General features: G+C 36.7%; 1 protein-coding gene across 3 annotated transcripts in view; it reads right to left on the bottom strand.

Moving 5' to 3' along the window:
• E2f1 (E2F transcription factor 1) overlaps positions 1-27,197 on the bottom strand; it is a 46,059-nt gene that overhangs the window by 4,012 nt on the left and 14,850 nt on the right. The window contains exons 3-6 of one of the 3 annotated variants that reach the window (XM_086831929.1): positions 24,125-24,153; positions 1,963-2,808; positions 1,162-1,896; positions 11-272 (exon numbers count right to left, since the gene is read on the bottom strand). In XM_086831929.1, coding sequence (XP_086688055.1) covers positions 11-272; positions 1,162-1,896; positions 1,963-2,490 — 1,525 coding nt within the window. In that variant the 5' untranslated portion in view covers positions 2,491-2,808; positions 24,125-24,153. Of the gene's footprint in view, positions 1-10; positions 273-1,161; positions 1,897-1,962; positions 2,809-9,307; positions 10,496-24,124; positions 24,154-27,197 lie in introns of those variants that run through there. The other 2 variants (XM_086831928.1, XM_086831930.1) reach the window with 2 other exon arrangements.

Raw genomic sequence — 27,197 nt, 5'->3', positions numbered from 1 at the left:
TTTAGCTCACCTAATCCCTTCGTGCTCATGGCATCGATATTATTAAATAGCGGATCCTTTAGCCGCGGATTTGTCAACGGATGCAGTCGCGTGGAGGTGGCTGTCCGTACGCCACTGCCTCCGGCACTGCCGCCAGTTGACGATCTGACGTAGCCATCGCCAGACGAAATTGGTGAATTCTCCGGCGATTGGTCATGGCAGAGGAAGACATTGATCTCCCCGCTATTCTCCGCTTTAACGTAGATCTCGCGCGGCAACTTTGTGTTGGGCAACTGTAAAAGCAAATTTAAAGATTATTAATTAAAATTCCATAAAAAAAATCACAAAAAAACAGCGATAAAAAGCGAAGAACGGGAAACACAAACTAACTTTTTTTGGGAAGCTGTAGAAATTTTTAAGCGGTCGCCGACCGCTTCGCAGCTAAAGAGAAACACAAATGAAGCGGCGGCCAGTGAGAATGAGCAGTGATTATTTTTTTTGCCGCTCGATTATTTTTAGAAATGATATTTTGCTTTTGCCGCCCCCCGTCATCTTGTGTTCGTTTCTTTTACTTTATTTCTGTTTTATTTTACTTCTTCAAACAGCGTTGCCAGAGGATTTTTCATCTATATACATATTATCATAACTTTTACTAGTCAAATCTTGATTTCTGGCCAAAACTCTGCAATGAACAATTCTTCTTCCATATATATATATATTTTTTTTTAGCAAGAGAGAGGGTTCATTAAACAGTTCAAGGCAAGCGGAAACATTAAGCGCTCGCTTCTGTATATATTTTTTGTTATAAATAGTGCAGCATCCACTAAGAAGATTGAACAGCAACAGCAATAGAACCGTTGGAGAAAACTTTGTTGGCGTGGCCAAGAGAGATTTACTTGATATCAAAAAGGAAGGAATATGGCCAACAGAAGGAGGGGGCGCGCACAAATGGGAGGGATTCCAATTTCGCCTGTCGTCGTGTCTGCCGCGTCTATAAATAATCGCCACGTTTAATGGCATGCAGACGCTAAGAAGAAGCAGCGACGTTGTATAGGGAAAAAAAGAAACCGAAAAGAAAAGTCAGGAAAAGCTCTGACGTCGACACAAAAGATATGAGCTGTTGGTACAGAAATAAAAGTAGGGGGAACGAAATCAATCAAACCCAATAATATTTGTACTCACCACAAGTTTGGCCTCTGGTGGCGCCTTGATCACTATAACAATCTGATCTTTAAACAGATCCACATTGAGCAGGTCATTCTGCGTGACATAGGCCATGCCACCGGCATTCTCCACCTCCTGCGAGATCTCAGCGAGATTTCCTCGCATCTGATCAATGGCCATATTCAGCTCATTCTCCAGCTGCTCTAGACGCTCCGACTCGGCCTCAATGCGACGCGATCGGTCCGGGCTGACCATCGATTTCCCTCCTCGCCACTGGATATTGTTCTTTGATTTCTTCTCCAGTATATTGATGCCTTCGAGGACATTGGTGATATCGTAGATGCGACGCTTCTGCACATGCAGACGATTGGAGGCCTCATTTAGATCGACCACACCGTCAGGTGATCCCTGGAGCAGGTCGACAAACTTTTTGGTCAAAATACCCAGCGATGTGTCCGCTCGATTGCGATCACCGCTCGATGAGATTGACACCGAAGCGGCCAATTGCTGCTGGGGCGTTGACAATGCAAAAGAGTGAAGCGATGATGATGCCACCTTGGCACCACGCTCCACAACCACATCCTCGTCCAGATCGACAGAGTCCCCGTCATGATGGCTGCTTGTATGTCGCAATTGCTGGGGCGTGCTGCTGGCCACATGCTTCTGATACACCACCGTCTGGTGATGAGCACTCTGCTTGGCCTGCTTTTTCGGGTGGATCTCATCGGTGACGGCGTGCGGTCGACGCTTGACCTGGTTTATGTAGGAAAATATAATCATTTTAATATAAATTTTAAAGAATTTACTCATGTAACTTACCTTGTAATAATTTGTGATATCATTGGACTTTCCGGTCGCCTTCCACTGTTGCTGATGTTGCAGTTGCGTCGCCTGCCCCGCTGCCGCTGCTGCTGCTGCTGCTGCCCCCGTTGCCACTGCCCCCGTGTAGACATGATCCCGGAGATGTGCTGCCACGCCGCTGTTGCTGTTGCTATTGCTGTTGCTGTTGCTAGTGCTGTTGCTGTTGCTGTGACTGTGGCTGTTGTTGCTGTTACTGTTACTGTCGCTGCTGATTAGACCGTGATCGTAATCCAGATCGAGGGCCTCGTTCTTGATCACAATGTTATTGTTGTTAATGTTGGTCTGGCCGCCGAGCAGATCGTAATTGAGTTTGCGTGCAACCAGCGGATGGTGGCCCGAGGCCCCACTTCCGTTTCCGCTGCCGCCATAATGTTGCTGTTGCTGCTGGTGGAGGTGATGGTGTCGCTGGTGTGTGTTGCTGTTGTTGCTGCCGGTATTATTGCTGCTATTGTTGTTGGGTGCAACAGTCAGAAAGAATTTGGACATTTCGCTGCAGTTCTCTCCACTCTCCCTCTCGTTTACTCTCTCCGTATCACTCTTGCTCTCTCTCTCTCTCTCTATGTGTATGTGTGTTGGTTTATGTTCGGTTGTTGCTGCTGTTAAGTTCGCCTCATTTTAATGTAGCATACTTTTGAGCACTGCCTTTGCAAAGTTGCCACCCAGTGGGAAATCTGCTCTTTAGCTCAATTATTATTGTACTGCCTGTGTATCGCTCTCTCCCGTTCTCCCGCTCTGTCTCTCTCTCGTTCTCTCTCTTTCACTTTGCGCTTATCAACTAAATTAGCACCTAAGGATTCTTCACATCTGCAAAAAACAAGAACAAACAAAATAGAGGTTAAATATAATATAATATGTGTGTGTGCGTTTTTTATTGGCGATTATTTATAGATAATTTGACCCGATTTTTCCAATATTTTATGCATTTGGCACATTAAACTTTTGATCTGTTTTCTGTTGTTTTTTTATTGTTTCCAGTTTAAAATGCGCACCGAGCGGCCATCGAGCACGAACGAATGTGGGGTGTATGTGGAAATGCAAATAAATGCAAAATGAAAGGCAATGGGAAAAAAGAAAACAATTTCTCGACTACAAATAAAAAAATTAGTAATAGAAATAGAAAAAATAGTATTAAAAGAGCCAGGTGAGATGGTAAAAACTGGTAAATAAACGAGTATTTACTCGTTTTTTTTTTTAACCAAACTAGATCAGCTTAAATGTGATAACAGCAGACTGACAATTTTGGCAACTGTATTTTTTACTGATAAACGTAAAGCACTGCAAACACAGTTTAGTTATTAAATAAACCATCTTTGAGCGATTTTAATTGCCAGAAATATTTTAAGTTATAGCTTAAAATGTGAAATCATTTTAGAAAGCTGCAAAAAATTAAGCAATGCAATTAATTGTTATTTTCTATGAAAGATAATATCATAGCATACTTTTTGACACCATTTTACATTGATTTGAGTTCCATAAATATAATTAGGAAGTTACATTATTTTATTTTCTTATTCCAATTTTTAAACGAACCTCATTTCGCAAAAAAAAAAGCACTGAATACTCGAGTTTAGAGCCCTTTCAACCAATCTTTAACAATTGTATTTTATACACTAAAAGTACCCAATCTCAAGGCTATCATAGAATGTCAATGAAGAAAAACTACTATAATGCCTGAGGTGCTCAACAACCGAACCGGATAGGTATTTCGGCTAACAACGATGGGGGACACAGAGGGGGGAACAAAAGCCGCTCTGAAGCATGCCAAAACTATTTCTGAAACCAAGAAGAGACCGCGCGCGCTTAAAAGTTCGCCAACGAAATGTCAATAAACTCGGCATAAAATATTAAACAATCAATATGTCCGTCTCGCAGCGTGAAAGAGGAAGAATCAAAGAATCAGAAGGCAAAAGCGACAAACGCAAAAGAGAAGGCAAAGCAAGCGAGCAAACAGAAGGTAAGCAGGCAGAGGCAAAAGGTAGAAACAGGAAAAACCATCAGGTAAAAAGAAGAAAATAACGTTACTACACTACTGAACAATGGCAGGCTACAACCGCTTTTGGCAAAATGCGAGCGTCGGTCACAGCTTAGAAAATATACACTGAGGGAAAAGGTTACAAAGATTAAAAGCATAACATAAAAATATATGAATAAAATTCTGAATTCCTGACCTCATTATATTTACATGTAATTCACACTTTAATATTATTTGCATTCAAAATAATTTGTTAATATACTTTTCACATATGAAAATTTAATTAAAACATCATAGGAACAGGTTTTTTCTGCCTGTGTATACCTGTCACCTCTTGTTCCACAAGCTTGGCTTTGGCTTTAAGTTCATTAGAGGAATGTTGGCCCCATTCGCGGCTAAAGTGAGCATGAATGGAAAAGAAGACGACAACAACAAATTAAAATGCTCAAATGAGCGTAAAAATAAGAATAACGACGAGTAATAACAACAACAGCTTCAACAACAACAACAAACACACCACCACCTATAACAACAAACAGGAGCGAACAGGTAAAAATGGCAATTAGCGTTCGGCCCTGCATGCAATGTTAATTTGCATAACAGAAACTGTTAACCAAACAGAACGCTGTTATGAGTTATGCAAAACAAAATAAAATAGAAAAAAAATAAAGAAAAAAAAACAAGGAATGGCAACCGCAAAACTATGCGGTTTCCTCTTCAACTCCACTAGCTGACTAGCTGATAATTGTTCTACATGTTGGTACAAAAAATTAAGAAAGATTGTGGAAAAAGTAAAATGAACCAGCAAAGCCCCACTTAAATGTCGTACGGAATTTGCTGAAATTTGCAAGAAATTGGAATGGCAAAAGCGACAGGTAAGATATAACCAATGGAAATTGTCATATGCACAGTGGTCTTTACACATAGAAACTTCCTGGCCAAAAGTTCACCTGCCTCAAGGTCAACTAACTAGGGAAAGTGATAACAATTGCTTAAAATTTAAATGATTTATTTAGAAGTAATAAATAAAATCAACCTGGAGATGGTATTTCACATTTAGCAATCCCTAAATCTTTATATGGTTTCACACCGGGACTTCTTGAGTTTAAAACAACAAATAATGTGCGTTTTTTTTTTTATTGCACATGCTTTTATCTGTCTCATCACCCGTTATATTTCGTTTCCTTTACACAAAATCACAAGATTGGTTAGTGGCTACCCTTTACTTTGTATTGATATTAAATATTAAGCCACTGTGCTCTTGCCAGACGTCTCCGACTCACTTGGCGTTGGCGGCAACTCGATTCCCCCCCTCCAGTCTTTTCTATATTAGCCAAAAGCTTTGCAGTGATTTTTCAAGCGTGTGTTAATGTGTTTGTGTGTGCTTGAGTTGAGGAAAAAAAAACGGTATCTGCTTACAGACGAATGAGCTCAGGTAATTCAAGTCCTATACATGGAAGTCGCACATTCCTCTCTCTCTCTCTCTTTCTCTCCTTCTCTTTCTTTTACCCCTTTTATTATCCCCTCTCTCTCGGAGCACCGCCAAAAGAAATGTTTAAATATATTCGTGCAAAATGATGTGGGCCAGACAAAAGGTAAACCAAAAAAGACAGCGACAAGAAAGGGTAAAGGAGAAAAAAACAAAAAAAAAAAAAAACAAAATTAAAACCAGGTAGGTCTCTCTTCGCCGATTGAAATTTCCAATTTAAAATTTCTTTTGATCGGCACGCAAAATGCGAACAAGTAGCTGGAAATATTATCGGAGATTTTGCATCTAAAATTACAGTGAGAGGTATAAAATTACCAAAAGAACACAGTTTAGCAGGAAAAATAATTCACGCATGCAAGACCAGATTTTATATGAAACGAAAATTAAGAACCACAAAAATTAAGCTTTTTCTGAGAGAAATATAGCTTCTGTTAAATTCTTTTCTAATTAAAACAATTACTTTTTTGGCTTAAACAAATCCTATAAATCCATTGCAAAGTGTAAGGGTATATCAAGTTCGGTTTCTCGAGGTTAGTTTTCTTTCTTGTTTGTATTTGCATTAAATATTTTCCAACTATAACAAATACTTCGCTTGCCGCCAGTGTATCTGTATCTTTACTTAAAAAATAACTTCTAAGTGCACTTGTCAGTTATCATCTCTGCACACACACAAATACAAAAAAAAAAGTTTAACAACCAAAAGCGAAGCGGCCCACAAGGTAAAGCAAACATTGGCAACATCATTATGCAAACAGGGAAATGAACATGAAAAACGCCCAATGTGACGAATGAAAAATCGTTGAAAATGTGTGCGCTTTGGTGGCCTACACGGCAAATAAATAAATAACAACTTGTTGTTTTTCGGTGTTTGTTATATTCCATTTTTCCTTGTATCACTCTCTCTATCTCTCCCTCTCTTTGCAATCCAGACTGACGCAACAGAGCGCAGCAACAAATAAGTAGAATAGCTTTTCTGTGCTATTCTTTGCCTTGTTTCTTTGTTTTTATTGTTTTTCTTTTCTTTTACTTTACTTCACTTCTCAGAGAGTGACTGATAAAGGAAAAGGCTAGAAACATAGCGTAGAGGCCAAGTAAATAGATGGGGAGCGTGATTGGGGGTGGTGTGCGAGTGGGAGAGAAGTCAGCCAAGCGACTCAAGGCACGCAATGCGGCTAGGCAACTTTTGATAGCGAAGCCCACAGTTGGGCCGTGTTAATTTCAAATTAGTAAAGGTAAATAAATTAAAATCAAAACAAAGAGTTCAGCAAAGATAACATTTTTTAGCACATATATTTCAGGAGATTTTGCAAGTTTACATATATATAAAAAAAAAGCAAAAGCTTAAGGCAATTCTTGAAAATATAAATAAATTCGAAAATATTAATTTCAAATTAGTCTACAAATATTTATAATATACCTTAAGTTATTTATTATATTTCAGCATTGTTCAAAACTCTTTATTCTTTTCCTAAAAGCAGAAAAATAAGCATCCAACATAGCTTGGTCACACTAATGTAAGAGTGTTACCTTCCACAAAAAGTAAGATGCGTGCACTTTTAATTAAATATTAATTCCCCCCATAGGAATATTTAACCGGAAGCATGAATAAAATCACTATTCTTCTCTGGTTCCCCTGCCAATCGAATGCACTTAATTGCTTGCATTAAATTTGCAGCATAACTGCAAGCCAATTTACTGTTATTAATTAATGATGATGCCCATATGCATTTACATGCTCAATAATTATGCATTTATTATTTGTGCAGCCACACTGACACTCACGCACACAAATGAAGCAACACCCACACAAAGCTGAAATGCTAAAAAGTTTCGCTTTCTTTTTGCACATTATTTTGCATGCGCAGTAGAAAAGCAGGGACAAGTGAAATAAATACCAATAAATAAAATACGATTGTATGTGTGTGTTGTACTACAAGGTGTTAAGCAACAACAATTGCAATTGAGTAAAAAAAATACACGAATTTTGTGTATTAAGCAGGCAGTTGAGAAACAGAGAGAGGCAGAGCCAGAGCGAGAGAGATAGGACGGACATGTATGTGTGTGTGGGATGCTGCAAAAAGGGAGAGAGAGTGAGAGAAGGCTGAAGAGAGCCGAGCCGGAGAGTAAAAGCCGGCCTGAAAATCGAAATAACAGCTGTTACAAACCGACACAATCCACATGGAAGTTCTCACTGCTCTCTCTCCCTCTCTCTCATTCTTGTTTTTGTTGCCGGCTGGGAAAAAAAGTCCACATGGTAAATTTTTTTTCTAGCCGGTTTTCAGTTTTATTTTCAGCATTATCTATTATCTTTAAATTAAGCCAATTACATTTAGCCCAATGCTCTTTCAAAGCTAAACCCAGAAATGTCAATTGAAAGGCGATATCGAATTTGCAAAAGCCAAAAAAGAAAGGTGACTTACAATAAATAAAAGCGGGGAATAAAATTCGTAGAAAAAATGGCCACTTAACATTGCCCTGTTAAAAGTAGAGATTGAAACAAAATATCGATCGAAACTGCTTTAAATTTGATTATTCATTTAATAAAACTGTTGTAATATTTATTCTTGGTATTTTAATAAGTCTTTATTAAGAGATTTTGTTATAATAACAGGCACTTGCTATAAGCCTCGCCTCTACTTTTCAGCTGTTTTTATTTTTCTTTCTGTTCGAGAAAGCCCAAAAATAATTGCCAACTGGCTGGAGAAAACGAGTAAGAGACGGAGAAAAGTGAACTAGAGAGAAAGAGAAGGGAAGCTTTATCCAGGGAGAGGCGACGCGCACAAAATGCGTCGCAAAATATTTCACAAGCCAACAAAAAAAAAAAAAAAAAGGAAACCCGGTGGGGAGCGTGCCAGCGAAAACGGGAAATCTTTTCGCGTGGGTGTGGAAGGAAATTCAATGCCGGCTGTTTGGAGCATTTTCGGGGAAGTACCCACCGTGCATTTATCGGCCATTTACATTCAGCATTCTGTGTACATAATGTGCAAGGGAACAAACTTCATTTGCTTGGACACTCCAGCGATGACGCATTAGATTCAATCGAAGTATTGTGTACTGAAAAAGTCTGATAACACAGGGGCCATATATGTACACATGAGTACATAATAGTGAGACTATATGTACACACATGTGATTAAGTTGTGGGCACAGATTATACGCGGAAAACTATTGATAGAAGTTCAGTATATTTTACCAAATGTGTATGTGTGCAAAAAGTACAATTAAATATTGAAGTTATACAAATTAGTACACTTTTATGTTTTATATTTAAAATTAAATAACACATATTTCGCTGATATAACATTCTAGACGTATAAATGATCTTCAACCTTTGGAAAATACACATTTAAATGTAATTTCGCACCGCCAGCAGGTAAAACACACCTGCCAAAATTAAGCAATTGTTCCAACATTATAAAATACAAAGTAAAGGTCATGTGTAGATCGATAGAAAATATGAAATAACCCATAAAGAAAAAGCCGCCGACTTTCGGTAAACAAAAAATTAAGAACTTAAGCATGATGGAGAATTCAAAATTATTATCTCTCCTCTCTCCCCCTTTTGAGACTTACAAAAAAAAAATGGGAGCATTGAGGGATTGAATAAATGAATGAGTGGTAAATGCACCATATCAGTTTTGGAGGTTATTAAAGGGATTTAAAAGAACCCAAAATGAAATGATTAATTGATTGCAGGCCAAGGAAGGGAATTTAGTTAATTAAATATTTGGAGTTTTAAAACTAATTGTAATTTCATTACAATGTGTAATACATTAAACACTATACTAATCACTTTTTATAAGGTTTGGCAAAATAAATAGGTATAGTATATTGGAACGCACCTATAAATTGGAATTTCTGACTTTTGTCGTTTCTTTTTGTCGCCTTTTTACTGCTTATATATCACACGCTCTGCTTGTTCTCCTTCTTCCGCTCTTCCTCCTCCTCCACGGCCGCGGCCTGCTTCCTCTTGCTCTTTGAATATCACACACGTTTCATTTTTGCAAATTTTTTCTTTTGCGGGTGTTTCTTTTTCTTTTACTTTTTTTTCGATTCCACGTATTATATACTGCTGCCGCTGCTTCTTCCTCTATTCTTTTATTCAGTCTCCGCGAGTGTGTAAGTGTGTGTGTGTGTGTGGAACTTTTAGCTTTACTACGCGTTTTTTTTTGTTGTATTTCTTTTTTACATTCTATATTCTACTGTGCGTGACGTCAGCAGTTCGTTCGAGCATTTGTTGTTGTAGATATCACATAATTGTTACACGCGCGCACTTTGTTGTTGTTTTTTTTTATTTTGGAGTTTTGCAGTTGCAGTCTTTTGGGTTTTCCTCACGCTTTTCAGTTCTCTAGTTTCCTTAGTTTTCCATTTTTTCCCCCCACACACTGGTTCTCACATATTTGCGGACTGGCGAAAGACGAAAGAGAGAACTTTATGGGCCACACGTTTTGTTTTAGACAGCATAATTCCGTTCGATTGTAAGCCTATGCTGATGGAACAGCCATTTTCTAGTTTTCTTTTACATTACATTTAGACCGGCGCGGCAGATAATTTTCTCCTTGGAAATTCACGAAGTTACGACTTTTTCCGCGGCACAACCGCCTTCAAGTGAATGAATTTTGAACGCGCGTTTCAATTTGGACCCACAATGCCCACATCGAACATCGAACATCCACATGGGCTGCAAATGTCTTTTTCTTTTCGAAATCCAATGAAATCCACACGGAGAAACACGAGAGAATCTCCCAGAGAGACGAGAGAGAGAGAGAGAGAGAGAGCGAGAGCGCGACACGGGAGAGAAAACGAAAGGGAACGACGAAAAACGTAATACGCCTAACGTAACAATTTGTAATTGTTTCCCTAGCTCCGTATCAAATCGTAGTTTTTCAGTCTTTGCCTCTGTTTAGTGAGTTTATTTTTCCGCTTATGCAAATTTATTTCCCGGTTTTCCTTTCGTTTTCCACGTATTCTTCGCAAACGGCGGCAGCAACAACAACGAGAACGACCGGCGGTGAACGAAACAGTGATTCGCCGTAATTGCCACAGAGCTGCAAAAACCTCGCGTCTTTTGATTGCGGCGAATTCAGAGCGAGAGAGCCAAAGAGCGTGCGAGCGAATGTGGAACGCAAATGTGACTCTCAGCAGCCGGCTAAAGGCAGCGGCGACGTCTAAGTCGGCAGCGACGCTGGCAGAGGCAGAGGCGGTGGTAGAGGCGCGAGAGGGTTCTTTTTTAAATAGGATGTAATCAAAATTATCATTAAATAAATCTTTGATTTATTCGCAACATTTTTTTTTCTACTTTTCTTCATACAATATATATTTAAATTACTTTGTGATTTAATGACAAAATGTTGTATTTCATTTTCTTAATATTTTATTACAAAATTTATTAAAAATACAAAATAAATATTTTTTAAGTATTCAAAATCAATATTTGTTTTATCATTTTAAAAATAGAGTTATATTTTATTATATATATTAATTAAGTTGAAGATGTAAAATATTGTATTCGTTTATATTAATATTTAATTCATTTTATTCCGGGTTCTGTTTTTAAAACTTTAATTTACTTAAGAACGAACTTTAAAAACTTTAAAAACAATTGTTATATTTGCGAACAAAAATTTGTTTATTTGCGAATTTATTGTTCAAAACTTGATTCACATTTTTGTAGACAATAAACCATATTTATTTTTCATTTGACCCGGTTGGGTTAGGAAAGAACAACCTGTATAAATATTTGGGCATGTTTTTGTATACCCTAACCAGTTATATTAGTTTTTATTAGAGGTTTGCAGCGGAAGAGAAAGAAAAGGATAGATATTTCTTATCAGAATCTTCAGACGAATCGATCTGGGCAGGTTTATTATTCGGTTATATTGATATAACCATATTTCTTGTATCTGATAAGATAGATCTCTATATTTATAAAGAATTACAGATGGTAGAACCTGCTTTTTTCAACTGAACAATATATGCATTAATATAAGGTATGAATAATATTCAGTATGCCAAAATAAACTGTACTCCTTAGAAAAGGAGAAGTTTTAAAAGAAATATTTGACAGTTTTAATTAAAAAGAGAATTTACCAATTTAGAAATTGGCAAATGTAGTATTTAGAATCATATTCTCGGAATATTATCCTACCAGACCTAAATTAATTGATATCCTCCGATCTTCATATCTTTTAAAAAAAATCTCCTGACAACTTGTCTGGCGATTTTCGTTGCCAAAAAAAAAATCCCTTACTCTACACAGTCTCAGAACAACCCAAAATGTAATCTCCATTCCAGTTTCCATTTTCTATTAATTTTTTTTTTGTTGTTTTTTTTTTATTATTTATAATTTTTTTTTTGTTCATTGTGCCAGGCTGTGTTATCCTTTTGGGTTTTTTTCCTTTGAGTAACAGACACTCACAGATCGGTGAGTGTGATTTTTTTCGCCTTTCCCACAAACCAGTCGAGACAACGAGAAGAAGTCGGAGCTGGAGGGAGAAAAGGAGAATTCACCCCTCACAGCCGCTGGAGAAGAACTTTGGCCTGTGCCCCCTTCCACTCTATTTTTTTTTTGTGCATATGCAATTAGAGTATCTCTATGCTTGATTTTTTTTTCTTCTCCTACCGTTCCTCTTATTTTTTTTTTGCAAGATCTTTATGTTGGGAGGGTGAAGAAAGAGGGAACTTCCCACGATCCTTGGGTGGACTTTTGTACTTTGGAAGACACATTTTATGTGCGCAGTGTCATAAATACTTTTAATTAACTGGAAATGCGTGCGTGTGCGAGTGCCTGCGTTATTTTCACCATTTATTCATGTGTGCGGAGTATCTGTGAGTTAGCCTGCGTCTGTGTGTATCCGTTTTCTGCCCATTCCGAAGCCCAGAAGCGGGGCGTGAGTTTTCAGAGGCGTATTTACCATAATTTGCTTGATTTTTTTTTCCGTATGTCATATCATAAAGTTTTAAGGGCAGGCAAAGGGAAAACAGTGAGGGGAGGGACACAAAGCGGTGGCATAGATACGATTAACACAAGAGCTGGGCACATAAGTATATAGATACAATCCAACCTAGTATTTGAGCAGATGTTTCTTCTATGGTCTTTGGTCTAAGATCAATGAACTTATTGCCCAAAATTTGGCTTAGACACTTGTGACACTTTTGCAAAAGAATTTCGGAAGCGTATACAACAAGTGGACTTTGAGTACATTTAGTTTAATTTGTTATTTTAAAATGTATTATATTTACTTTTATTTTAGTTTAAGAAAGAATAAATTCTTTAGAAAAGCATAAATATCATTTATTTATTTACATTTTTATGTGTTTATTTACTGGATATAATATTTGTTATTAAACATTGACAGTATCAGGGACTTTAACCAGTGGTTAGGGTATAGGCTCGTCAAAATTTTACTGAAAATGCTTTGTTTAACTAATAATAATATATATATTTTAAAAACTTTATCAAACATTAATTAAAGCAAACCTATTAACTAACTGTCAGTTAAATTTAAAATAATCAAAGCTTTATCTAAAATTTAAGATTATTCAGCTTTTTCCTTATTTGATTCAAAATGGAAATCAAAGCTTTATCTGAAAATTAAGATTATTCTGCTTTTTCCTTATTTGTTTTGATAATTGAAAAACCACCACAAAAATATCTAACTACCAGTTAAAAGTTAACACTCGGTTTAACCATTGAGGAAAGCAGTTTTACTCTTAAACTAGCACTCAAGTCCCTAATGCTTATTAAAATGAAAATTGAAAAATGTTGCTTAACATTATAATGAAATTAAATTTAGTTCATTACATAATAATCAGTCTTAGGACATGCCTCTCCCGACCCTAACTTCTGGTTAATTTCCAAGCCCAGACGCATTTAGCCGGCAGCTTTTCAAGTCTGAGTGCCCAAAGGAATTGCGTCAAGCATTCATCTGGCAGCTCCTCGTCAACCTCGTCATCGTACTTCATCGTCATCCTGGTCCTCATACCCATCCGCATCCTCCCTCTGCGTCTGCTGCTCCTGCTCCTGTTCCTACTCCTCCTCCTCCGTCACCCTGCAAGTCCTGCTCGTCAACGTCAGAGCAGCAGCAACCCCTTTTGGCTTTCAGTGGGGTGCAAAAATCGTGTATATATATATATCGTATATAGCACAGCCTCCCGTGAGTGCCAGACATATGGGAAATGAAAGAGTGCTCCTCGAGGGGCAGAGGGACACAGGAAAGGAATGGAAAGGAAACCACGACGCCGGCATGGAATGCAATCAGCAAGAAAACTACTTGAGAATCCCAAGCCATGGCGCGATATTCAAATTTGAAAATAAAAGTGAAACAAAAAGGGGGGCAGAAGCGGCGGTGCAAGAAGTTTAGAGCTGGAGAATTGGAGAGAAAACTGAGAAGCCGAGACAGAGACGAAGACTGTTGACGTTGATGTCGACGTCGCCGCCTATTTGACAGAATGTCAGTCCGAATTTTTCAAGTCAACGGGGTGGAGTTTTTCACACACAGAGAAGTCAGTTTTTCAAAGTGCAGAGAGATAAACTATATTGAACTTTTCATAAATATTCTATTTAAATAATTAACACCTTAAGTTTTGGGGTAATTCTCTTGTTTAAACATTCTTTCTTTTTTTTTCTTTGCTATAAATTTAAGCTCTTACTACCTTTTACTATAATAATAGCATCATCTAATTAATTAATTAGTTCCTAAATATTTATTTAAAATAATTAACAACCTCTTACTTCAAATCTTTCACAAGTTAAATTTGTATACATTTGCTTAAGCTATATACCTAAGTTCTAACCATATTTCCCTATAATAATTTCATAGAAGAATATATCTTGTTTACTGAAAGTTTTAATAATTAACTTTTTAATATAAAAAATTAATCAAAAGTCATATTCTATTAACCTTAACTCATAATATTTAGTTTGTTTTGGATTTATATATAATTAAGCAAATTTTATGCTATGTATCTTACTATTTCCTGATAATAAAACCAATATATATTATGATTTACCAAATAAAATAAATATATGAATAAAAAATACCTTTAAAATAAATACATAATAATCAAAAATAATAATAAATATTTTAATTAAAAACCCCGCATAATTGTCATACTTTTTCCTCTGTGTATTCACATCCTGTAATGCTCCTTTTCTGCTGTCTGACTATCAAAAATCTCCCTTTTTCCTTTTTCCCCATATTATCCTCAAACTCTCATTTTTTTGTAGCAGCATGACTGCAGGAAACACTTATTGAATATCTTGTGGCATGTCGTAGCTTTTCCAGAAATTGATTGTGACGTGGAAATGGGGGGATTCTTGACTCCTTGAATTTTCACAAGTCGTCTGCAGCTGAGCCTAACTTGCACCTTTTTAAAACTGGTTAAGATTTCCACCCATTTTCACATTAATTAAATTGATGCAAATTAATTTGATTTGAATGTTAATTATTATTACAGACATTGCATTGGGGAAGGAAACACCATTAGAGTGGAAATGCGGTAATGAGACAGTGGAAATTCCTTGAGGAAAATCAAAAGCATTTTGAATTAATTAAAATGTAATTAAGCTACTGTAAGACTTAACTTAAGGAACTTGATTTACAAAGAATCACAAACTATTAAATTAATATAATAATAACCTTCAATTTCCAAGTAAATAAATTTAAATAAATATATGTATATAAATGTTCTCATTTTCCATTGAATACCTGTATCTGTTGACTTTATTGTTGGAAAAACTACAAAGAGGTAAAGAGGCAATGACTACGAAATTACGAATCACATTGCTCAACGATCGACATTGAGACGTACTACGTGCGAACCCCACCGTACCACAACACCACCGACGAACCCCATTTAAGCCCCACCACCTCTGTGTGTGTGTGTGTGTGTGCGGTGGGAAAGAGAGAAAAATACCTAAAGTGGACTACCTGTCCGCCCTAACTGTGAGTGCGAGAGATTGCTCAACAAACCCACAGAGATACTCTAACCAAACTCACACTTAAACAATTAGACATATGTACATATATGGCTAGACATTCTCGGTTTTTTGGTTTTTAGTTTTCGGTTTTTGGTTTTGAGTTTGGCTTCGGTTTCGGTCTCGACCACAGCACGTTCAATGAACTTTTCTCTATCATATATATATCTCTCTATCTCTGTGGGCCTTAAGATGAACATACCTATAAATGTCTAATTATTCAGTTAGTTGTAAGTGGAAATATCAACAGAAAGCGTCAAAACAAAAGATTCTTAAGTTGCAAAAATACCCCAAGAGTTAGTCACACTCTTTGAAATCTTTACTACTAAATTAAATTTTAAATAATTTATTAAATGTTATCCCCCTCTTTTATTTCTTAAATACTTACACAGTTAATGCCTTGATTGAGCAATTATGAAACGTAATCCTAAGTAACTTTTTGGCGGCAGCAAATTTTGTTGAAATTGTATAATAACTTATGTTTTTAAATATGTTAAATAGCATAAAACTTAAATCCAATTTAATAATAATTTCTTTATAATAAATAAATAAGCGTTATTTTGCTTTAAACGAATTTGGCTTTTGCAATTAATATTTTAGAAAACTTATAGTAATAACTTTAAGAACGATTTGAAAGTAACTTTTTAAATAGAAACACTTAAGAAATAGTGAGATTTTGAAAAGACAACTTGTTTAACATGTAAAAAGTGTTTAAGAATAAATAACAAATAGAAAACTTGATAGTAATTTTGAAAACAGAATTATATAGTAGATAAATTTCTTTGAATATTATATTATTTTCATGATTTATATATTTTTTGGGTTATATCCTTGTAGATGACCAAAACGTGGCTGGTGGTAAGTGATGGCGGTGTATTTGTTTTTTTTGTGGGTTATAACATTGTTAAAACATAACACGATTATCTTGAGTATCTTGCAGATACTTTTAATAAAACTTTAGGTATTCTTGAAATTTTTGCATTGTGCTCTTCACTGGCGATCTGTATTTATTTTTTGCAATTTGCAATATAATGTAATAACAAGAAAACGCGCGATTATTAACGATTAACGATTTGCGATCTGAAAGATCCGAGAGATCCGCTGATCACTTCCACTTTCTGCTGCGTTCGATTCGTAAATGTTGCGTACTTATTTTCTTGCCACAACAAATGCCAAGGCAATGCCAGGGAGAAAAGGAAGAAGAAGCGCCTGAGAGAAATAGAGAGAAGGGAGAGAGAGAGAGAACAGAGAGAATGGTGATTGCAGAACAGGAATGCAGTTGTACAATTGCAGGGTTCGAGGATCTCATGAGAGAGAGAGCGAGGTGGAATGCAGTAGTTACGATATCCATAGGGGAGGATAATGCATCGTTGAGAAATAATAACGAGAGAGAGCGAGAGGGGAGTAGGAGTAAAGAGCCAGGGAGTACTGAAATCCCGGAGAGCTTTTCTCCAAGGTGGGCACTTCGAGACTCGAGACACTCAAACAATAGGCGTCTGGGCAGGGAGGTCCGAAATCCTTGCGCCTATTGTTCCAAAATCCTTGATTGACTAAATGACCCGACTACCGGAACCAGCCACCAAAGCAGGAAATAGGGGGAAGACACTTGGAGAAATAATATTTTCAAAACTTTACAATATAGAACAGAAGGTGTAAGTTACAAGGGAAGAAAGTAAATGAATAAACTGAAGTTTAAACCTAAAATGGAGAAGACTTGGCTAGATTGGCTTGTCTGGTGATGTTGTTATCTTATCTTAGGGAAATTATATTATTAAAACTTTTCAATACATAAAAAGTTGTAAGTTACAAAGCTAAAGAAAATATGTAACAAACTGATATATATAAACAAACTGATAGAGTATTTTAAAACTTACAAAATATATCAAAGTCGAAAGGTGCAAAATTATCGAAAATGTATAGGAAAAAAAGCTTAGCTATGTCATAATATACTAGACATCGCTAGATCGAGTCGTCTTTTGATGTTTTTCTTTAGAACGCTGCAAGCGTATAAACTAGTTGATTATTAAAAAAAAACGTATAAATTCTTTGAAATTAGCTTATATTTTATATTTAAAAAAAAATAATAATAAAAAAATCCAACGTTTCTAATCAGAATACTTTCTCAAAATCCCTAATTCCCCTATTTTAGCCCTTATAACTAAAACTTGATAAACCCCCAAAGTAGTAACTTCTCAGTATGAGAGACAATTTAATTTTCGAGTTAATTATTGTACATGGTAACCAGCAAAAGTTGCCTGACCTGAAAAGGTCTCTCTTACGGATGGATCACTACTACCGCGATGATCATCATGATGGCAGGTGTTAATTGCTGCTTACCTAGGTCTAGGTCCGTTGAACTCTAGAAGCAGTGAAGTTAACATCAACTACAAGTATTTTTTTGTTGTTATACAAAGGAATAATGCTTTTATGGTCATGCAAAATCATCCAACAAAAGAAATCTTAAATCAACCGGAAATCAACGACGCTGAACAAAAATCATACAAAATCGCACGATCGGTACTTAATAACAGGGAAAGAACAGGACACGTCCACTTTTTTTTTGATTGCCTTAAAAGATATATATGAACATACTATATGGAGATTATTTCTATATATACAAACAACCAGGAAATTAGGATTATAAATCGGTTTTTGAGATGCTTTGCAATAAAGATACTATTTTTCTTTTAATTATAAAAAAAAGGATATTGTATTATCATAGTTATTCATATTTATTAATTAAAAAATATTAAAAATAACTTCTTTATTTTATAGAAATGGGAAACAGAATGAAATGAGCCTGAAAATTAAGGAATATCCTAAAATATCCCTTTGCAAGGATACCTTTAAGCCCAGCCAAAGAAGCAAGGAAGCAATTTCAAATATATAATCACTTTATGGCTGATTTGGTTAGGAAACGGAGTCTGAGAAAGTAACCGCCGACGCCGACGGATATGAAACAGGAGATTGACTTGTAGTCATCGTCGTCCTTTTCGTCCTTTCGTCACTTCCAAAACCAAAAACCCCACCTCTCATCCTTAGTGTTTTCTTTATTTTTTTTGTAAACCTCATTGAAAATGTAAAAGTTACAAACGCTGCAAAGCCTGTGTACTGTACATTTTACAACTTTCGTGTCCTGCAGGATGGATATGGATGAGAGCTAAGTAATGAGAACTCAACTGAGAGCAGAGAGCTCCGTGTTGCATTCGGGGGTTCGATGAGGTTTGACAGAGGGACCCCGGACTGACGTATTGCTGTGTCGAAGGAAGAGGAAAATAGTTTGCAGCTGTCGCTTATGCCTTTGACTACGCACACACACAAATATATTTATATATATATGTATATATACAGATATATATAGAGAATGCAAACAAACCTTCTTAGCGCATGCCACAAACAAGAAAAGGGGAGTTGGCATTGTAGGAAAAAAAATATAAACGCAGCCAAGGATCTTACAGACATTCCTACAGATGGCACAAGGCAAACAGGGGTCAGGGCGAGGTCCTTACAGGACAGGGTTCCCAAGCGATGTCCTTACAGGACAGGGTTCCCAAGCCAAGATCGTATAAGAACTGTACTCGAGGATCGATGAAAAAGGTTCCGAGTTGGAAAAATAGAAGGAAAGTGAAGGTATAAACTAAGCAGGAATTGGTAACACTTGTGGAAATGTTCAAAATTCTACAAACTATATAAATTTAGGGATGGGAAAGTAAGACCTAGCATGGGAGAAGGGTTCTTTAGATTCTGAAGTGAGAATTTCAAAAACACAAATTGATATTATCTATGATTTAGCGACTCAAACATCTGTTGAACGGGTTTTTTAGGCACTACAGGAAATTCATAAAGATACCCAAAGATTTATTTTTATAAACCAAAAATGCACAGCATAGGGTTTTCTATATTATGAGTAGAATTATATTAGTTTCGATTTTGGTTGAGAATAAAATGAGAGCATATTTTAAGGGAATATTAATAACATTTTAACACAATTTCAATTGGACTTCTTTATAGTATCTAAAAAATATCAAAGCTGACTTAAAAAACAGACTTTCAACCTTATAAATTACACATTTCTTTTTCTGTAACAACAGACGAATCAATCTGGACAATGACAGGGTGTCCTGATGGAATTCATTTCCTCTAATAGTCTGTACACATTTTATTTAAGCTTTTCATAGCTTATATTATGAATAAACTCTGATTATGCTTAATAATTAGGCATTAGATCAAGGAGAAAGGACAAGAGGAGCTCTCTCTTAATGGGCTACCTGGGACGATTTCAATCTGAAAATAATTTTTGTGATTGGATCCGGAACCTGGACATAAACCTGAGGCGCTCCTCCTCTTCGGCTTTTTTGAGACTGTGGAGGTTGGCTCAGGTTCTACACCGGTTTTCAAATTTGGGATATGGTCGCCTCACGTTTTTCTTCGTTCATTTCGTTCATTTCAGCTATTTTAAGTAACAATAACGAGCCGAGATGCCGGCCAGGGAGTGCGAGGGAGACAGAGGGAATGGGACTACCAAAGGGCATCAGGATCGGGCGGTGAGAGGGATATATGTAGCAACAAAAGCTGCCTTTGCCTGTTCCGAAAACCTTCGGGCCAAGTACCAAGTACATTCATAAGCAGAAAAGAAGCGGCGGCGTCGGCCTCAAATGCCCCAAGTTGAGATTCAGGTTCAGGTTGACTACACTGAGAGAAAGAAGTACACGAATTTATGATATTGTCATAGTAAAAATGTAGCAAAAATAAATACTTTATAGATATAAGCAGGCATACCAAATAAGAAGTTTTGAACTGGAATTTATAGTATTGAATTTTTTGTAGTTTCCTTAATTTTCTCTCAGTGCAGTTGCCACATACCCATAGGTAGATGTTCTCGTCTTGTCTCTGTCCCGCTCTCTGCTGCGCTTTTGTTTTTCCCATTCACGGAATTCCTGGAAATTTTTCGATCAGTAAATCTCTTGCGCCTTTTGTTGCTGCGTTTCCTATGAAGCCAAGCAACTGAAAACAAGGACAAGGATCCGGGATCAAGCAAAAAGGACACTAAACGAATGCGAGGCAAAGCAATTGCAATTAGCCCAGGGGGAGGTGGAGGAGCAGGAGCAGAAAGACTGGCTTGGCTCCAAGTGGATCCCAGGCGTGGGAGCTTCCTTCTTCGCTGCCAAAAATAAACCCAAAACGGAAGTGAGCCACAAAATAAATGAAGTGAAATCAAACGGTGGCAGATGTCCCACAAAAAAATAAATAAAATAAAGCAAAGAAAATAATACAATAAAAGCAAAATAGTAAAGTGAGAGGAAAAGAACCAAGAAGACCAAGATAAAGAGGACCACGATGAAGCAAGGCAAGAGGAAAATGTAGAAATAGAAGCAAAAGGTAGCAGCGCACACGCACTTTTTACACCTGGTTCGGTTTTCTTGCGCAAAACGAAGGTGTATCAGAGGGAAAGAGATGCCCTAAAGAAGCACCCCTAAAAATGGAAAAAAAAAGGAAAAAACAAAAATACAAAAAAATAATCGTAGTAAGTAGTGCCAAGCAGCACCCCTTCTTGCGCTTCAGACGGTACAGGAGAGCACCTTTCGTCCTTTGAGAGGGGATCCTGTAAGGCAATTACCGCCAAGTTTTAAACAGCCAAGGCTAAGCTCGCAAAAATGGCATCTTTTAAGGTGCAACCATATGGTTTGTTGTTACCAAAAAGATAGATTAATGCATACGCGATTGCCAATAAATTGAAGAGATATTGTCAAGGAGGTAACAGAAAACAAGGTAAAGTAAATTTCCTCGACTATAAGATACCTGGTACGTAATAGTCTCAACCTATTTCTAAAATTCGAAGCTAAATTTAAAACTAAAGCACTTACTAATACTAATTTAAATATATTTAAAAATCTACCCATCATAATTCCCCACGAGGGTAATTAGGTATTCGATCCTTTTACTAAATTCCAGCATGTTGACATATTATAAAACCCCATACATTTTCTTCTGAACTCTGTAATTGTTGCTGACGAAATGCAACAGAAGTCCTTAAGGTTCTTAGTATTAGAATTGGGCGACTGTTCGTGTTTGTTCTTGTTTAAGGAGTTTCCTGCAATTCCAACAGGAAGCGGAAAGTGGTTGCTGTTGTTGCAATTGCAGAAGTACAATGGGGAATGCAATACAAAAAACCAGCATTTTTGCACAGTGGGTTGGCTTTAAATTTAAATTTATAAATAAATAAAATATCAAACTTAAAAATAAATTTGATTTTGGCAAGTGGGTATTAGAAAAAACCGATTCAATAAAGTACCATTTTTCGTATGCTTATGGTTTAACCTTATAACTTAACCCTACAAATTCTTAAATAATTTTTATTTATATTTGTTTTTTTGATGACCATATTTAGTTGACTTCTTTTATAAAAGTTTTAATTGTTATTATAGCTTGCTTAACTTTAATTTTCTATATTTTCCACTCGCTTCTACTTTCCAGTTGGAAATTTCTGTAATAAACCCACTTCAACCTTATTTATGATATATATTTTCAGTCTGAAAACCCAGAGCTTAACCCACTGTGCTGCAAAAGGGCAGAAACCTCCAAGGGAAGGTGGCCATAGAGCCCAAAGTCCATTGCTGGCAATGACATGTGCCGGAAAGTCGACGACGGGGTGACCACCACCACCAACCAACCAACCATCAGCGACCAAGTCGAAGCCAATTCGAGGGCTGCTCCGTTCACGGCACCGAGCCAATAATTAAACTAAACTAAAGCAACAGAGACCCCGATATATATATGTGCATATATATAGAAGGGGAAGCAACCCCTAGGCGGGGGAATTTGCTGGCTGTGAGCCCTCCATACAGTAGGGTGAACCAATTTTCATTCCACTTTTCGCTGTGCAAAAAAAAAAAAAGTAAAGAAGAGTGAAATACAAATAGGTTAAGGAAGGCAGCTGGCAAACACTCTGTTTGAATAAGGATTAAAAACCTCAAATATATTCCGATATAGGCGGTATCTTTTAGGTGATTATTGATCTAAGAAATATAGGTATATTTTTAAAATATATAAAAAATGGGAATTTGAATACCATCAGTTAAAAATAGGATTAGTTTGTCATGAAATTATGGAACTGTGTTACAGAATATTTATCTAAGGTAAAACTTGTCAATCTGTTTGGAAAAGTTTTTGAGAGAGCTGCTGCTGGGCAATAAAAATACAGCAAATATTCCAAATTAGAGTAAAGCCAGCTATAAATGGGTTTCAATGGAGAAAAGGATCTCTCCCTGACATCAAATCATTTGCTCCTGATTCCCCCTGCACATTCGGAATGTTGCGCAGGCGCTGTAACAGCTGTCACTATTATTACTACTTTTTGTACTATGCAATTCCCCAGGTCTTGTTTTTCTTTCGAGGTTTGGCTTAGGGCACAAATTGAGGATGCATCTCGTCGCGCGTGTCAGGAAAATCTTGAAAAATCTCTCGCAGCATCCTGGAACTGTGCGAAATCAATACAGATTATTCACAGGACCGTTAAGAGGCGGAAACAACAAAAATATTGGGCAGGAATACATGTACCTCCCTTCTCGTCTCGGTACCGCAGTTGCAATATATGCAATTACATGCATGGGATTTGAAATTTGAAAATCAGAGCATAGGGTTAAAGGGTAAAATAAGGATTAAGGATCGGGACAGGCCAGGTAGCCGGTAGTTTGCCCGTGTGTGAAAATCATCGAACCGGAATTAAAAACTCGCCCCAGTAAAGCCGTGGGATTAATTAGCATTTGGTTTTTGGGACAACACACACATTCATCATGCCCATTTCCATTTACCAACTACATTATGTTTAATTTATGCATTTATGGCGGACAGGGACGTGTCAAGTGAATGTCAAACAAATCTGTGAAAATAGTTTTGTGGAATCATCATCCTATCCAGTCCTATCCAATCCTATCCTATCCAGGTACGGAAAATTCAAATTGATTTGTAAGCTTCGAGTGAACAAGATAACCAGTTCCCTTCTCCTGCGAACCGTGTGACATTTGACGGGGTACAGAAATGTACAACAAATACTAATAATAAAAAGAAGAGAACTGTCCGCCGATCCTTGTCCTTTGACGGACTTACAAATATACAAGTTTGGTCTTTTGATGTTTGTCCGCGACTGACTGTCCTACAGTTTATTTCGCCTTATTTCGTTTCGGGGTTAACTTGTTTCATCGTTTTGTTTGCTCCGCTGTTTGTGGTCCTTCGAAAGCTGTTAGGCTGTCGACTTGTCCACGGTTCAGTGGACTCGGTTTGGGTCGAGTGTGTGTGCTGGAGGAGCTGAACCCTTTACGAACGGGGTTCACCATGGGTTAAGTGCATGCATATCGAAAGTGAGGCAATTGTATTTGCATATAATTTAGCTTCAATAATTTGTTTACACATACGATTTGTCCGAATTCGAGATAATCTCTATCGATGGATGGGGTCATCCCTTGAAAAGGGGTTTCTTACAGTGGAAAATAAAGCTCAATAAGGGAGTATCACAGAAATGTCAAAAGGGATTTTAAATCAATGATAAAAGTGTGTTATGAATGTGAATGTTTTTCAAATAAATTAACCTAATTTTGAGTTTCTTTATATACTTATGTATTACATTATAGTTTTTTATATTTTTGTGTCACCGAATTTAAACAGGAGATTTTAAGCAACTTACCCAAGAGTTTAACTAGTAAAAGCAACAATCTGTAAAAACACAAAAACACATTAACATTAATAAGACTCTAAAAAAAACAAAGAAAAGCTTAAAGACTAAACATATATGAATATTTGTTTGGTAATTTAATATGTTTTAAAAAGCTTAAAAACATAACTCAAGTACCGAGTACTCAATGGTCTGCATATCACTTTTTCTTGAGAAATAAAAAGGGAACTCAAATTCGCAACATCTTGTACTTCTCCTAATGATATATTTGTGGTTGCATTGTCATGATTTCTTATTATTTTCCTTTCTCATTAATCTTTTTTTCCTTGGGACTGTGGAAATCAGGCCCATCCTTAACCTAAATCAACAATTTGGCCTAAAGCTGCTCCGATTTAGAGCAGAAAACTTGGAAATTGTTCGCAGGCAGACGACAAACAGAAAATGAGCAAACAACAAACAGGGGAATGCCAACAAAGTTGTCAAATCAAACATAAAACTGGAGGGGCAGGAATGAGAGTGAGACCCAGGAACCCCATCCCAGGGCATCCCAGGGATCGACTTGGATCGCCTTTGGTTTTGGTTTTGGTGTTAAAAATATGAGAAGCATTTATAACTTCTTTTTTTTCGCCAGAGAGTTTTTCTTCCAGCCCGTCCTCGGTCAGGCATTTAAGGAACTCTAGCGATGTGTATGCGCGTCTGTCAGTTGGAGTCAGGCGAAACCTGATTTGCTGCTGACGACCGAGGCAACGAGGACTAAGCAGCCCAAGAGAACTCAGTCCAAGTCGCAAAAGTTTAAAGGGAACCAAGTTGCAGTTGTTGTAGTGTAGGTAGGAAATAAAACCAAACCAGACCAGGGGAAAAGGAGAAGGAGCAGTCACTATACGCAATAGACGGGCAAAAGGAAGAGACTCCAGACTTCAGACTCCATCCAAACCCGGGGGAAGAAGAGATTCCCGCACTGCCTTGCCTGCATTCCAACTTCCAACGATCCAGCGCGATTCAGTGATCCAGAGATTCGGCCACATGTTGCACACACTGTGAGAATGAATTTAATTAAAGCAAATCCATCCTACAACAGCCCAAGGACCAATGGAGCGCCACTCAGTTCGGGCCAGACAGTTGCCAGACCCGATTCCCGGATCCAGCTAAGTTTTGCGACTAGTCCAAAGTCTAGACCTGGGATCAACCGTGGGACAAAGACGTGGGACAGGTTCACCAAGAAGGTGGTCTGGAATTGGTACATCATAAGGTTTTTATATATAAATATTACATTTTAAAAAACTTGTATGCTTTGTAAGCATCAAATTCATAAAATAAAAGGTTAAAAGATCGATTAACTTGAAACAAATTTGTTGAAGATTAATATTATGAAAGTATTATTATATATTCACTATAATACCAAAAACCTATTGAACTCAATGAGAATAAATAATAAATTAAAGGGTTCCACATTTAATATTAAAAGGGTTTAATTCGTTTTAACTAACTTAAACAAAGTCTAATATCATGAAAGTGTTTGTTAACAATAAGCCCAAAAACCTATTAAGTTCATTAAGGAAGTAAGAAATTACAAGGTTCCAAATTAAATTTGTAAAGGACTTAAATAGATTTAAAAGTAGTGATCTCTTGTAATAATAGCTTATAGGAATGACTAACGAAAAGAAAGTCTAATAAAATGTGTAAAAACCTATCAAGTTCATTAAGTAACTAAGAAAGTTACAGTCTTCCACAATTAAACATAAATTGGAATCAGTGTGCAGTAGTAGTTGGTTCACAACAATGCCAATTAAATGGAATTTCAGTGGCATTAAAATGCAATAAAATATATATATATATTTTTTGTTTTGTTTCCTTCTGCGTGAGGCTTTTACCCTTTGAAGCGTTAAAAATATTTTATGCCCAGCAGTGCACACAGCCTCAGTTCCATGGCTCCTGGCTCCTGGCACAAGCACCAAAAAAATATATTAAAAACAAAACAAAAAGCTGGAAAACAACTGCAAAAAACGCGTAGAGATGCTTTTGAACCCGATAATCTCTCTCACACAAGCATAATGGGTCGGGTCGTTTTAGAGTTGAACTAATTATAAAGCCTTGAACATAACGAAATTCACCGCCGCATATTTAGCTCGCATTTCAGCATAATTTGATGTAATTTAATGTGTGTGTGCAGCAAGCGCTTCCTTCCATTGCCGAGAGCCACAATCGTGGTTTTTGAACTGACCACGAAAATTATATTGCGGAATATTGATCAGTCTCGATTCCAAGGTTATTCCACCAGCCTTCCATCTGCTCGAATCGATTGGATCGTGTCCGTGTAGCCAGGCTTTTAACAACCGAAACGCTTTTGTTTTTAATTCTGGCACAAAAACAATGATTATATGTGTTTCGGCTTAACAACAAATTTTTGCACAAGGGAAAGTTGATTTTTAAACTTTTTTTTCTGGTTCAAAATTGGATTTAACTTGGGGATAACTTCGATCAAGAAGAAATATAGAATAGCTAGGGATATATCAAAATATAAATGATATTATAAACTGGAAGTAAGAAATATATCTCAGCAAGTTTCGATTGTAAAACTTTGATTTAATAATTGTAACATTCTTAAAAGATCTTTTATGACGAAAGAAGGAAAGATCTGTCATGACGAAGACCTCTTATAGAAAATTCTTATAAATGTTCTTAAATATATTTTATATTCAAATAAAAATAACCTTATGCTAAATTAGCATTAAATACTGATATGGAAACTGTTTGAAAATTATTATTTATAATATTATTATTAATATTGTATTATAATATTATTATATTATTATTAATATAGTATTATTAATAAAATTCTTCCCATAATAATAGCTATTATTACAATCTCTTTTCTAAATTATAAAAAAATACTTAAAGTTATTTCCCTTTGTTAAGTTTTTGCCAGGATTATAGCTGATTCCCGACATTCTGCCAAGAATCCTTATATATGTAAGGAATGTAAGGAATCTGCATAAGCACTGCACCCCGTTCCCCTGCTCCCAGTGTGAAGAGTGTCAGTTTGTCAGGCTTAGCTGGCCAAGAAGCTCAGGCGATTAACTCGTGG

This window comes from Drosophila serrata, unplaced genomic scaffold (genome assembly GCF_035046125.1).
Source record: "Drosophila serrata isolate PLE 108 unplaced genomic scaffold, ASM3504612v1 contig_241, whole genome shotgun sequence".
In the NCBI taxonomy this organism is placed as follows: Eukaryota; Metazoa; Arthropoda; class Insecta; order Diptera; family Drosophilidae; genus Drosophila; species Drosophila serrata.
This window is presented reverse-complemented; position numbering and strand designations above follow the sequence as displayed.